Here is a 15251-nt window from a genome sequence, read left to right as displayed (position 1 = left end):
AGTTGCTGATTACCATTGGAATGGTATTTCTATACCAATTTCCACACCAATGAAATCTTAAACCTAGACCAAACACAGAAGTACTTCACCCCTCCAAAAGAAGCCCAACACAATAATATAGTCTACTTTATAGACTATTGCAATAGCTTTGTAAACTATAAAGAACTATATAAAATGTATCATTATATAATGTTTTATTGTTAATACAGTACTTCCACACAACTCCCCCAAAATAATGCAATTACTATCACTCCCCTTTTTAGATGCCAATTGTCAGGTACAGGAGAAAGAAAAGTTGAGGAGGAGGATGTTGGATGAGGACTAGTTAGATAGTTGTTGCCCTTTGTGACTGAAGAGGATCATGTCATCAAAGATATGATGGCATGATTTTCATAGTATGCTTACTATAGTGAGGGGAAAGCTGTACACGGACATTCTTCCCTCTGCCTTTCCCAGAACCATTATCACCCCATGAACTGATTTAGTAGGAAATAGGACTGGGGCAGCTAGGTGGATAGAGCATTGGTTCTGGAGTCAAGAGAACCTGTCTTCAAATTCTCTCTCAGACACATAATACTTGCTTAGCTGTATGACCTTGGGCAAGAAACTTAATCCCATTGCCTTAAAAAATTAAAAACAAATTAAAAAATAGGAAATAGGATTTCTGGTGAGGGCCTGGATGCTGTGGGGATCCATAAAGGGAAGGGAAGAAGGGAAAGGAAGAAGTGATATCAAGTGAAGTGGTCCAGGGACTTTCCCTGTAGTTAAATTGGCTTGTGCTGCCCAAAAAACTTCCAGTTTCATTGTGGGGTAGAAGGTGTGAAGAGAAGAGGTTAGCTTTAGTTGAGGCATGTAAGGTCTGTCAGCACCTACCTAGAAGACAGCTCTGAAGCTGATGCTAGAACTTTCTCTTTACCCTCCCATTTCCTCTGGCAATTAGGGTGCTGGATGACCACAAATCATGAAGTAGACTTTTAAAAAGTGGCATCATAATCCTACAGGAGACTTGTTTCTAGAGAAACTGTTAACTGAGGTATCCCAGGACTGTGTTTCTGCCAGGTTCCCTTGGTTGATTCACACATATACACGTGTGTGTGTGTGTGTGTGTGTATACATGCATGTATGTTTAGGTATGTTTGTGTGTGTTTATATAAACATATATATTTACTGATTACTGATGCATCAGACTTCAGAGCTTTATAGCATTGCCAAACTGTGTTAAAAAAAAAGGGAACTGCACAAACACAAAGCGTGCAAACAAAGCTCCTCCTTTTAGAGTTAGGGAAGTACTTTAAATGGTAGATCTGACAGCATTTCAGATAGCCTCCTAACTTCTCCATTCAGTTGTAGGAGAGGCAGGGTCCTGCTCCACAAAAGAGAGGAGACAACTAATCTGATCAGCTGCATCTTTGGTTAAATAGCAGAAATTCACCTCAGGGTGTCCATGAAGCAAAGTATACAACAAAGAGCTGACCTTTGGAATGGACTATTTAAAACATATAGGTATGAGTAACCCATGAGGGGGAAAAAAGTCAATCTTATGAGTTTCCCTTAAAAATTCTGAAAGGATGACAAAGCTGAACTTAATATCAAGAGGCCAAAGTGACCCTGCAATGCAGATTTTTTTCCTGTCCTGTACTTTTGGTACCACTATCCTTCCAAACATCTCCACAAATATCAAGTCATCCTGTACTCCTCACTCTGTCTTACCTTACAGATCTCATCAGCTGCCACATCTTGCTGATTCTCCTTTCACAAAATCTCCCCTTCTCTCCACTCACATGATCACCAACCACTGTTGTATGAGGCAGTTAGGGGGCATGGTGGAGCCTTGAGTTAGAAAGATCCAAGTTCAAATGTGGCCTCAGAAATTTACTAGTTATTGATATAAACCCTGTAAAATGGGGAAGCCTAGCTCCCAGAGTTGTGAGAATCAGGTGAGATAATAAGTCTTCCTGCAGCTAGTCATTCACCTTTCTAAACCATTTTCTCATTTCTGGCTATTGTATTGACAAAGTCTTAGGGCTTAAAAACATAGAACCCTTCATTTGAGCCCAATGGAAAATTCTAGGTTGTTCATAGTGATTCCTCTTAAGTGCTTAGTGACTGCCACCAGAGGAAATTCTTTTTTTTTTAATGCTTAATTTTTGTTTTTGTTTTGCAAGGCAATTGCATTAAATGACTTGCCCCAAGGTCACACAGCTAGGTAATTATTATCTGGGGTCTGATTTGAACTCAGATCCTTCTGACTCCAGGGCCAGTGCTCTTTCCACTGTGCCACGTAGTCGCCCTGAGAAAGTTCTTGATGACTTCTCATTTCCCAACCTCACTTCACTGCCTAGAACCCAGATCTACCATAGGGCAGTGCAAGTGAATCAGCCTCCCTGAGGATGAAATCACCTGTGATTTTTCCTGCCCCTCACCTTTCTCTCCCTACTCTTGTCCTTTGTAGGGTGCAGAGGGAAGTCAAAAGAAGTGGGGAGCTGTGTGAGTGTCTGCCATAGTAGCAAAGAAGCAAGGAAAGCAAGTCAGGGAAAGAAAAAAAAAGAAAGATTTGATTTATGTCAAGATGATAAGGATTCCATCTTAAGTGAGGAAGCTGCTGCAATGATAAGTCCAAAGCATAGGTCTTACTATGTTATTCCTCTGCAGAATTGACTCCAGAGCTACCCTTCTCTCTAATGGATGATATGCAAATTTCCTCCATTTGGCATATAAAAACCTTCACAACCTGGTTCCAAGCTATCTTTTCAGGAATATGATGCATTATTCATTTTCCTTCATGTACTCTTTGGATGAATTAAATTTGTATTGTTCCTTATGTATGACATTCTGTTTCCCATCTCTGGGTCTTTGCTGAAGTTGTTTCCTATGTCAAGAATGCATTTCTCTCTCTCACTGTTCCCTCATGGGATTGCTATATTCCTTTCAAGGCTCAGGCAAGTACTATTGTCTATAGGAGGTCTTTTCTAATTTTCCTAGCCAGTAGTACTCCTCTTCTCTAATTATCTTGTATCTTTTTTATATGTGATTTGTATATGTTCATATGCATATGTACTAATTCCTCCTATAGAATGTAAGCTCCTTGAGATCAGGGACTATGTCATTTATGTCTTTGTGTCCCTGGCAAAATGACCAGTACATAGTATGCTTAATAAATGTTTACTGATTGATATGATAATAATGATAATAATTTATACTTAGGCAATACTTTAAGACTTACAAAGCACTTTTTACTCTTTGAGGTAAATAAGGTAAATATTATGAACTTTTTTTTAACAAATGAGAAAACAAGCTCAGAGAGGTTAGTTGACTCACCTGAGGTTATACAAATAATAAGTTTTCATGGATAATGGATTTAGGGCAGGAATTGACCTCAGAGGCCATCTAGTTCAGTCCTTTCACAAAGTTGATTTGCCCCCAAATACCCAAACTACTGAGACAGGATTCCAACACAAACCTGATTTCAAGGGGAATGCTCTATCTACACAGCCATGGCACCTATATTCCACTTACAAAGTCACTAAAGCATTTAGACCAAATACCATCATAACAAAAAAAAAATTAAAAGATCAACCATGGTATATCTAACTCACTGATTTGGTCAAAGGTTTTCTTTTTTCAAATAAAAGTTGCCACAGTAGATGACAGTATGACAGATGGCATGATGGAATTCATCATGATGAATGAGATCATAACCTTTTTTCAAGCTCTTGTGATTTTTAATTTAGTTGGAGGGAGCATAATGAGAGAAGTAGGAGACATGGAAGGCAACATTTTCCCCAGGACTCAAGAGTTCACAGGACAGAAAAAACAGAATTAACTTAGTAGCTTTATCATATACTTAGGACATACCTGCTAACACTGCTGTGTTCAGCAACGTCATCATACAATTCCTGATCTTCTTCCACGGGTCTTGATGGAAGAGTGCTCAATGAGTTTTTCTTTCTTTTCAAGGAATCATAGTCGATCTCCACTGCTGTTGTTTTAATATAACCGTCTATAGATTGGGGGTGGAAAAAAACTTATGTTTGAGAAACTACAATCTGGGAAGTGATATACCTTCCATAGAAAATTTTTTTTTTAATCACTTCAACTTCTCTTCTTTATGCTTCTCTTTTAGATAAATTCTCTGGGTCTCTCTTTAAAACAAATCAAAGTTCTGTCCTGCTGAAGTTTAGTGCCAGAATAATAAGTAACTTGTCCTCAAAGTACTGTATTTTCATCTTACATTGAATTCCTTTTCATAAGAAAATTACTATGGATTCAATGGATATTGTAAAAATATCAGAGGCCATTAGTCCAACCTCTTTATTTTACATGCAAGAAACCAGGTTGAGGGAAGGTAAGTGATTTGCTTAATAAGTTCCAGAAGTGGGTCTTCTGACCTTAGAACCAAGGTTCTCCTCATTGTACCAAGCTACCTCCTGACATAGCAAAGAGTTTAGATCCTAAAGAGGTTAATGTCAAATACCCAGGAGAGAAAAAAAGCATGGCACAATGTATAGGGGACTGATCTCAAAATAGAAAGACTTGTGTTCAAATCTCACTTCTTCTACTCACAGACTGTGTGACTCTGGTTGTCCCTTTCCCTATCAGTTTCCCAGTAACTTTCTGCAACTATAAGTTACAAAGAAGGATCTGAAATGGAAGACCCTAACTGGGAATTCCTTAAATGAATAAAATCACAAGTTCAATTTTCCCACTCCCCCAAGCCTAAAAAAGAGAAGAGCTGTTTATCCACAAATATTCATAGCAGCATTATTTTTAACACTTTGAAAAGTTTTGAAACAAGTCATGTGTCCCAAGATTGAGGAATGATTCAGTAACTTGAAGTACATGACTAGATTTGAATGTCAAAGTAGAACTCTAAAGAATGACTGATATGCAAAATGTAAACAAACACAGTTTAGACAAAATGATGCAATGGGAGAAGCAAGCAGAACCAAAAGCATAACAACATAAGGACAATATTTTGAAGAAAAAGGAGTTTTGTACTCACATGTGCCTCTGGAAGTTCTGCCTAACCATTTTCCTTCAGGGTTATCTGTGATACGGATTATTTCAATTTCCTCTCCTTGCTTAACACTCAGTTCATTCTTTCCTCCTTTGACATCACAGCAAGCCTTAGCTTGATGAAGGACTTGAATAGAACCTGTTAGCTTCAAGGAACAAGAAAGAGCGATTTGTCCACATGTTATTGTAGGTTTTAGGGCTTTACAGAATTCAAATTAATACAAATTAATACCAAATGCCTTATTAGCTTATCTACCATATCTAATCTGCTAGGGTGATAATCAGAAGTCCTGACTAGAGAACATTTAGATTACAGAATGGTTAAGGAACAAAAGGTAACAGGGGCTGTCCCCCCCAAAAATGACACATTGCTTAGTGTTGAAAAGAACCTATTGGCTCTAAGGATTTTGTCTAGGATCCTTACATCAATCAACATAAACCAAAAACATATAATGAACATTTACCCCTCAGAGTATCTTAAAAGTTTTGATCCAATTTTAAGCTTTCATAACTTATGGGAATTTGTCCTACCTGCTTTCTAAAGGAAGCTTATGCTTCACTGAATAATCAGCCCATTATTCTATTACCTCACTGTAGGACTGAAAATGTCAGAGGAAAGCCAGGCTATGTGGAAAGAAAGGATTCTCTTCTTAGAGTTAGCAGCTGTTGGGTAAAGGTAGATGGGTATCTCCATCCAAACTTTTTTTTTCCCATCCAAACTTGAAACAGATCTCTTCCAGGATCCTATGTAGCTTGATACCATCCTGCTAGTATTAGGATGGGCTAGGCAAAATTTTGAAGTCATGACTATCTGAGGGATTTTCTAATATTTCAGTACCTATAGAGAATCTTGTGGTAAAATGACAATTCGATTTTTCTTTTTTTTTCTTTTACAATTCAATTTTCAATTCCAATAATCACATCCTCATTTATCTGGTCACACCAAGATTGTGGAAATGATATGGGATTTCATTTATTAGAGATCAGAGCAGATGTGGAACATAGGAAGGTGAGATGAAGGATAAAAAACACAATAAAGAGAAGACAGAAGTCAGAGATCAGATAAAGCCTCAGGTCAGGAATATAGAAGGACAAACCACAGATTAAAGGAGATGTGGTGGAGCAGATATTAGAAGCCACAGCCTAGCAAAGGTTGCCCAGGGAGCTGGGTAAAAAATCAGAACAAAGTGCTATTTTCCTGAGATAAAAGTTAGACTAGAAGGAACCTTAGAGATAAACTATTCATCTCTTTCATTTATATAGATGAGGAAACAGAGGCCTGTGGAGATGCTCAGATGCTTAAGATCACAAGGGTAGAAAGTCACAAATTTGGGATTTAAACCCCAAGTTCAATCCTCCAACTTCAGGACTCTTGAAAAATGATTTTGGGATATGAATCAGTTCAGGTTCTCTAACTTATTTCTTCTTAAGGGAAACAATGGATTTTCAAGTGGGTGAGCTGGGGGTATGGACTTTTGCTAAACACAGCAGCACCACAGGAGATTCTGAATTTTTTTTTCACTTAGTCAAAAAAACACCTGTTTGGAGTTTTATTTTATGGAGAAGCTACTATTGTAAAGTTTACTTTACACAACCTTAGATGACTCTGTGACCTCATCAATAGAAGTTTCATTCTATAATGTAGCTAATGAGTTATCTTCACCTTTTTTTAATCAAGTTTCCTTAAACCATAGTATTACTATAGAGATGACTTTTTTCAGGATATGATTATCAGTCCATTTTAGTTCTGGATCTCTTAAGGTGCTTTGGGAGAGAGATTAAGAAAGTTAATCTTTTTACTAAGCACAAAATAATGACCTTACTTTGAACTTTTTCTTGATCTCTTGCTCCTTTTTTTCCTTTTCCTTCTGTTCTTTCTTTTCCAGCTCTAGTCTTTTCTTCTCTTCTTTATCTCTCTTCTTCTCTCGTTCTTTTGTTGTTTCTCTACAAATAGGAGATAGTTTTATTTTATTTAAATTGGAACTGATGGCCTAGCCATTACTACCCCTAAAACTTTTCTATTTTTTTACCCACAGCTGATGAGGTTATTTAGATCATGGATACTGGAAATGAAGCCAAGTTGGAGCCAACTAACCACACACTCTATGGTTCTTGTCAGTCTGGAGGTGGGGCCACCAGAGGACCCCATGAAGAGTTGAGAGGTACCCAGACTTTAGGCTCCCTTCTACAAGTTTCTTTCCTTAAACTAGAATCATCTATAGGATCATTGGTCTAGAGCTGGAAAGGACCTCAGGGGCCAGCTCTTCTGATCCCATCATTTTTACCGATGAGGAAACTAAATCCCTATGATGTTAAGTGACTTGACCCAGTCACACAGTTATGAGACTACAGGGAAAGGATGGGCTATTAGTTCTTCTGACTCAGAATCAGTGCTTGTTACTATCAAAGGGTAAAAAAAAAAAGATTTTTATGTCAGACTTTGATGGACTAAACAGTAAGGTAACTAATTACATTTGAGATAACTTAACAGGAAGTACTAGATTGTACACCATTCAGTTACTTTTCTTTCTTTCTTTTTTTTTTAGGTTTTTGCAAGGTAAACAGGGTAAAGTGCCTTGCCCAAGGCCACACAGTTAGGTAATTATCAAGTGTCTGAGACCAGATTTGAACCCAGGTACTCCTGACTCCAGGGCTGGTGCTTTATCCACTGCGCCACCTAGCCACCCCCATTCAGTTACTTTTCAAGAAAGATTTTCTGTTTTCTGGGTTACTTACATTTTCATTTGGGAACCAATTCACTTCACTTTCCAATACATAGAAAATTTGTGTCTTGATATTTTATAGTATAAAGGAAAAAGTCAGAGCCTGCAGGCCTCATGTGAGCAGCAAAACTCAGTGAGTCAGAATCAGATTAAAATGTAATTGGGAAATGTATAACAAAATAAATAAAAAAGACAACAGATAATGTTAATTTGTGGTTTTCTATGTTAATATTTGAACTGCAGGGATATGATTTTTTGGTGACACCAAACTTTTGAAGTATTTCTAATAGTATTCCTCCAAGAAAAACCATTCATTACTAGGGAAACTGCATGCAAACAGATTGAGAGATTTCCCTAAGAATATCTAGTAAATGATAAAGAACATAGACTTTTTGTTTTCGGGGTTTATGTTTTATCTATTTCAAGTCTACAAGTCTTCTCACTCATCTTATTATACTTTTTAATGTATCATCCTTAGAGAAGCTCTGCTTTCCTAGATAATAAAGGATTGACCCTCTCTGATAGGACTGCTATGATTCTTATTGACTCTTCAGTTCTTCATGCTGAGTCAGTCAAAATGGACCTTACTATATACAGTCATTGGAACAAAATGATTTTTGGTTTTCTAATATTGTTATCCCATGCTTCCTAGCACTGATGTTGCATTAATCTTTCTTTTTTAAAGAATCATTTATAAAAACAAGGCTCTCACATGTCTTCATATGTTTCTCCACTGCTGTCTTGATCCTATGAGAGAGAGAGAAAAATAGTTTATGGTAAATTTTGACTGATTTCAAGAGAAGGAAAACTAAATGGCTAAAACAACACGCAGAATAGATGTACCAAGGTTTAAAAGCCTTATTTATTTATTTTTTTTAGGTTTTTGCTAGTCAGTGGGGTTAAGTGGCTTGCGCAAGGCCACACAGCTAGGTAATTATTAAGTGTCTGAGACCAGATTTGAACCCAGGTACTCCTGACTCCAGAGCTGGTGCTTTATCCACTGTGCCACCTAGCCGCCCCTAAAAGCCTTACTTAAAGTACTCTTTCAGGAGCTATAATGGAAATAGCAAACACTGAAGGAATCTTGCCTCTTCCCCTTCTAATTTCTCCAGCATATAGCTAGACTTATAACCGATAGTATAGCTATTGTATCCTAAGAGAATATAATATGGGGTGAGGAGTGTTGGAACTCTAGGAGACTCTTTGATGTAGAAATAAAAATGGAAAACATTTGGTCACTTACTTATTGCTCTTACATTTTTGAATTATAGCAACTTGAGAAGATATCCAATTCATTTTAAAATTCTGTTAAACAATTTTAAAAATTATAATTGCATTTAATCAGAAAAAAAGCATATAAAGTAAATTGGTGAATTGTTTCTTTTTAAAGAAAAATGAACAAATTACCCTACCTCATCTGGATATCCAGGATCTAGAAACAAAGAAAAATTAATAAAATTTTAATATATGGTTTTATGAAAGTTATCACTTTTCCCATGCAATTCTAGTATTGGTCAAACTTTATTTTAAATTAAATTTTATTTTTTTTCAATTACATGCAAACACAGTTTTGTTTTTTTTCCCCCAAGGCAATGGGGTTAAGTGGCTTGCCCAAGGCCACACAGCTAGGTAATTATTAAGTGTCTGAGGTTGGATTTGAACTCATGTCCTCCTGATTCCAGGGCTGGTTGCTCTATTCACTGAGCCACCCAGCTGCACCACAAAGATAGTTTTTAACACTGATTTGCTGTAAGATTTTGAATTCCATATATTTCTGCCTCTCTCCCTTCCCTCCCCCCCATGACAATGAACAATTTGAAATAGGTTATATGTATGTGCAATCATGTTTAACACATTTTCATATTAGTCATACTGTAAAAAAAGAATCAGAACAAAAGGGGGGGGGGACATGAGAAAGAAAAAACATAAAACAAATTTTAAGAAGTGAAAATAGTATGCTTTGGTCTTCATTGAAACTTCAGAGTTTTTCCTCTGGATGTGGATGGCGTTTTCCATCAAAATCTTTTAGAATTATCTTTATTCACTTGTATTTTTGAGAAGAGCTAAGTTTGCCATAATTAATCATCATACAAGATTGTTGTTGATGTGCAAAATGTTCTGATTCTGCTCACTTCACTTAGCATTAGTTTATGTATAAGTCTTTCCAGGTTTTTCTGAAATCCACCTGCTTGTGATTTCTTTCAGAATAATAGTATTCTATCACATTCATATACCTCAATTTGTTCAGCCATTTCCCAATTGATGGGCAGCCCTTCAATCCCCATTCTTTGCCATTACAAAAAGGGTTGCTATAAATACTTTTGCATTTGTAGGTCTTTCCCCATTTTTTATGATCTCTTTGGGGTATAGACCAAGTCATGGTAATCTGTATCAAAGAGTATGCATAGTTTTATTGCCCTTTGGGTATAATTCCAACTTGCTCTCCAGGTTGGTTGAATCAGTTTACAACTCCACCAACAGGGCATTACAAACTTTTTATTTTTAATAAAGAAATTAGGTATTTTCTTTGAAATGTTTAATGAAGAAATAGAGATACATTATAAGTGCTACACTTTAAAAAATGATTTTCTGAACATTTGGAGTTGACATAAAGTCATTTCTAGGAATGGTTGTGAAATAATACAAATAAAAAGATCCCATTATGGTTTCTTTGGAAGAAAGGAAAAATTAAATAATCTGTGAGTAAGAAATATCTGTAGTGTTATTTCTCTACACTGTGATTATTTCAGGTCTTTCTTTTGTCACAATGACACAATGATGTTAAAAGCTTATTGGTTGTAATGCCTAACTCTAAATCTGTCTCATGCAAGCCCAATTGTTTGTGACCAATTAAAAGTTATTGGGATACTCATTTACACCAATGTTTTACATACATTTTATACTAAATTCATAGTTTATTAGTCTTAAAAGTGCTATGTGAATATCACATGTATGATATAGATATATGCATAAGTATATACATAGATCTACAATATAGATATGTAGATATATATAATATATATTCAATATTTATCTTTATGTAAATTTTCTCCATATAACTCTTATCTATCTCCCTATAAACTGACTTTTATGAATCAAAAGTAACATAGAATCAATAATGTTTTCTGATGTCAGGTGATCAAGTATAACCCAAGGTTAATATAGTATATCTTACCATTGGATTGCATATCAACATCATCATAATTTTCTTCACTTATTGAACTTCTGAAAAGAAGAAAAAAAATGAAAACATAACAATTTCTTACTGTACACTATAAGTTACTAGCATTGGTTTCCTAATCATAAGATATAGAATGAGATTCACCTAATGAAATTACAGATATAGTGGTGACTTTATCATTTCAGTAGATTCATGATTTCATTGGTAACCATCCTATATTCACATATACATACATACATATATATATATTCTTTATCCTGCCTATTGAACATTTTGAACTGGATACTGAACTGGATATATTTGAACTGATATTTCATTTCAAATGCAACATATCCAAAAGAGAACTTAATATCTTTCCTTTTAAACTCATCCTTTTCCCCAATTTCTCTGTTATTTGGATGAAGACATCCTAACAAATCATTATTTTTGACTCTTCACTCTCCTTTAATCATCATATGTAATCATTTGTCAAATCTTGTAATTTCTAGCCTCTATAACATCTCTCACATTTTTTCCCTTTAAATTCACTCATTTCACTACTGCCTCAGGCCCTTAGCATTCCTCAATAAGAATAGTGCAACAGCCTCCTAATTGTTGTCTCTACTCTTTTTAATCCATCCTCATTGCAAAATTCTGATCTGTAGCTCCCCATTATATCCTAAATTAAATACAAGCTCCTCTTTTTGGCATTTAAAGCCATTTGACTCCAACCTATCTTTCTAGGTTTAGGATAGATTACTTCCAATTTCTCATCATCCTACCTATGCTCAGGCTGTCCCCCATTCCTGGGATGCAGTCACTCCCTCCTTACCTCGGCCTCTTAGAATTTTTATTTTTCTTAGATAATAGCTCCAGTATCACTTCCTGCATGAGTCCTGTTACCTCCTCCCTTTAGTTCCTTCACCATCTCACCTTGTTTCTATTTTGTATATAATATTGTTTGTGCTTAAATGCACAAGTTGTTTCTCTCAATTGCATGTAAGCAGGAATAGGTTAATTTTTGTCACTTATTCCTAGAATCTAGCACAATGCCTAACATATGGTAAGTGCTAAATAAATGCTTCTTATTTGACTCATCCTCTATGATTCCTGTTCATATCTTCAAAGGATATCAAAATAATGAAAACTGAGGACCAAAATTGATAAAAATTGAGGGCAAATCACATCCATCCATCCACTGCTGGAAATTTATTGCAGTCTTGAGGGACCTATTCATTTTCCTTTTCCAAAGATACACGAACTTATGCTCATCATTAAGACCCTTCAATTTGGTATGGTTTTTTAGCTTGAACTCTTGAATAGTCAAGGATCTCATTTAAGATTGTTCCTAAGTATTCTAGTGTTTAGTGCAACAAAGTGCTGTCTTGTGCATCAGAAGGACCTTTAGAGAATCCTTCCTTCTCTTGGACTTTGTGCAGGATAACTTTGAAATGACAGTGAATGATTTTGTCAAATATTTAAATTCCTACTTTATATCATCAAATAAAGTTCTCTGTTCTCTCCAGAGGCAGCTAGGTGGCAAAGGGGAGAGACTGCTGGACTGAGAATCAGAAAGATGAGTTCAAATTGAACCTCAGACATTTACTAGCTGTGTTACCCTGGGTAAGTCACTTAATCTCTATTTGTCTCAGTTTCCACCTCAATTGCAAAATGGGGATCCTTGCAGCAGCGACCTCCTAGAGTTGTTTTGGGAATCAAATGAGCTAATATTTGTAAAATGCTTAGGCAGAGACTATGATAGAAAGCTCTTAATAATATTTATTTCTTTTCTTCCTTGTTACCTCTATTAATATATCTTATACAATTCATTACCTAATTGATAACTCACTAGATTGAAAAATTAAATATAACTATGAATAATTGCTACTAGGTGAAGCTCCACCTCCATTGCTGTTAATCATAGTTAATCAATCACCTACTTCTCTGGGTTACCCAAAGTAAATGCTCCTTTAACAACTGCAGGTTGCCTATGTGAACACAATTTTAGAATTTCCTCTTTTAGAGACCACTTTAGGATTATTTGTCTGGGCATTATGCATAACACTCTTTAGTTTTTCTTTTTTTGTTTACCTAAGATCTAGATAACTAAATCAAGAATCTAGATCAAGGTAGGAAAGAGAATCTTGGGCACCTAGGATGGAGAGTCTATTTAAAGGTATTACCTATGTGAAACTATAGCTGTCCACCAGCTAGAGAATATAATGAATGGCCCCTAAACTAAAAACCTAGCTCAACTCTGAAAGAGTCAATTTTAAAAGAGTATTAAAAATTCCTTTTTCCTTTCCCCATCTTCCCCTACCCAAGTCATGCAACTTGGGATGTTTAAGGCTACTTAGAGTAGAACAGCAGAAATAAAATGACAGAGAGCTTCAGTAGAGAAAACTAGCAACCTTAATAACTTCAACAGCTGTACTATGTATGGTATGTTTAACTCTGAAACTGCTTCTTGGTGTTATTCCTACTGCTATCCATGGTTCTTTCTGTTTTAGTTTCTCTGCAAATATTTGCCATGGTAATGACATGTGCTTGAGGATCTAATTAACTTTTGGCCACTAGATGGGGAAATAATACACTTGGAAAAGTAATATTCTGTGGGGATTACCCTTGATCTGTTTGGCTCCAGAGGGTAGAGGTAAGAATGGTGGGCTGAACCTATTATGAAGGAGATGCAGACTTGATGTAAAGGAAAAACCTTCCAGTAACTGGATATACAGATGGGAAGAAGATATCAATTATTTATTATTGTGTGTTATATTTATGTTTCAGTGTCTTAACCCCAACACTAAATTATAAACTTTATGAAGGTAGGGTTGTTTTGTACAAACTTTCTATCTCCCTCAACTTCTAAAAGTGTTCTTCATATAATAATTACTTAATTGCTTAAATTGGAAGGGTGGGGAAAAGAAAAAGAAAAAAAATACTATATTGTACCTCAGTTTGTTCCCTGTCATTTTCATTCTAACATCTCTCTACTCCTAATATTTTGAATCCAATGAATGTTAAACCATCTTAAAAATTATTCCTTTATAACATTCTAACTTCTCAATTATTCTTTAGATACAACTTTAAAAGAAGGAAAATTATATGTTTGTCTTTGTGGCACGACTTCAGGAATTCTGGAAAGATTCCTTGACTCCCAAATACTCTCTTTCTTTTCTGATCCCTGATGATTGAACCTCCCTCACAGGTTAGAGTTTCATTTCTTTGGTTTAGTCAAGGATTTCACATTTTGCCTAAAGTTCAAATACTACCGACAGATATAACATTTTAATATACTTAGAGGCAGTTGATGGCATAGTGGATAGAGCTTTGGGAATGGAGTCTGAAAGATCTAAGTTTAAATCTAGCCTCAGATATTTATTAGCTATGTGATCCTGGGTAAGTCACTAATTCAATTTGGCTCAGTTTCCTTAACTATAAAAAGGGGGATAACAACAACAACAACAACAACAACAACAATAATAATAATAATAATAATACCTCAAAGAATTGTTGAAAGGATAAAATGAGATATTTGTTTTTAAAAAAGCAGCACATTTTCTGTCTTATAGTAGACATTATATAATGCTTATTCCTTCTCCTCCCTTTATTAGTAATCAACAGTCTCATTAGCAGTAGAATAAAAAACTTATTGAACCAGAGACTGTGTCATTTTGGTATTTGTCTTAACAGTGCCTAGTTCAATTCTTGTCACATAGAAGGTATATAATAAATGTTTATTGACTGATATACACTTTAGCTAGAACCTTCATCTAAGAACAAGTTTGGATGAGATATTGAAGAAAGATCTTGAGGTCCAAAAAGAGGGAGCTAACATGTTAAAATGGGCAAAAAGGCACAGAAAGAGAACAATTGAAGGTTATAAAACACTTTATCACAATAACCTTATAAAGAAGATTGTAAAAAAATATTTACTCCAATTTGACAGATAAGAAAACTGAGGTTCAAAAAAAGTAGTATACTCAAGGTTCCAATTAGGAATTGACTGAGTTGGGACTCAATTCCAGGTCCTCTGAATCCAAATTCACTTTACTTTCATCTGATTTCACATTTTTAGATGATTTTATATCTTATTTACTTCATGGTTAAATGGAAATGTGCATTATATATATATAAATAATATATATTTCCCTATCTTTCTCTTGATTACTAATACTCCCTGAGGTAGCATAGCATCAGATAGAGAACACACTTTGGAGCCAGGAAGATGTGGATTCAAAGCCTCTCACTACTTCTCAGTGAATATGGTATCCATGAACTTTAGAAGAATTTATTTAACAATTGATTTCCTTTGTAAGTCTATATATTTTATTTTTTGTCCATTTAAAAAC

General features: G+C 35.4%; 1 protein-coding gene across 3 annotated transcripts in view; it reads right to left on the bottom strand.

The window, feature by feature from the left end:
- LOC141500776 (FYN-binding protein 1-like) overlaps window positions 1-15251 on the bottom strand; it is a 114716-nt gene that overhangs the window by 37332 nt on the left and 62133 nt on the right. For all 3 annotated transcript variants that reach the window (XM_074204240.1, XM_074204241.1, XM_074204242.1), the window contains exons 3-8: window positions 10915-10964; window positions 9152-9171; window positions 8452-8486; window positions 6840-6960; window positions 5003-5162; window positions 3856-4000 (exon numbers count right to left, since the gene is read on the bottom strand). In XM_074204240.1, the coding sequence (XP_074060341.1) occupies window positions 3856-4000; window positions 5003-5162; window positions 6840-6960; window positions 8452-8486; window positions 9152-9171; window positions 10915-10964 (531 nt within the window). The remainder of the gene's footprint in view (window positions 1-3855; window positions 4001-5002; window positions 5163-6839; window positions 6961-8451; window positions 8487-9151; window positions 9172-10914; window positions 10965-15251) is intronic.

The sequence above is a fragment of the Macrotis lagotis genome, chromosome X (assembly GCF_037893015.1).
Source record: "Macrotis lagotis isolate mMagLag1 chromosome X, bilby.v1.9.chrom.fasta, whole genome shotgun sequence".
Classification (NCBI taxonomy): Eukaryota; Metazoa; Chordata; class Mammalia; order Peramelemorphia; family Peramelidae; genus Macrotis; species Macrotis lagotis.
This window is presented reverse-complemented; position numbering and strand designations above follow the sequence as displayed.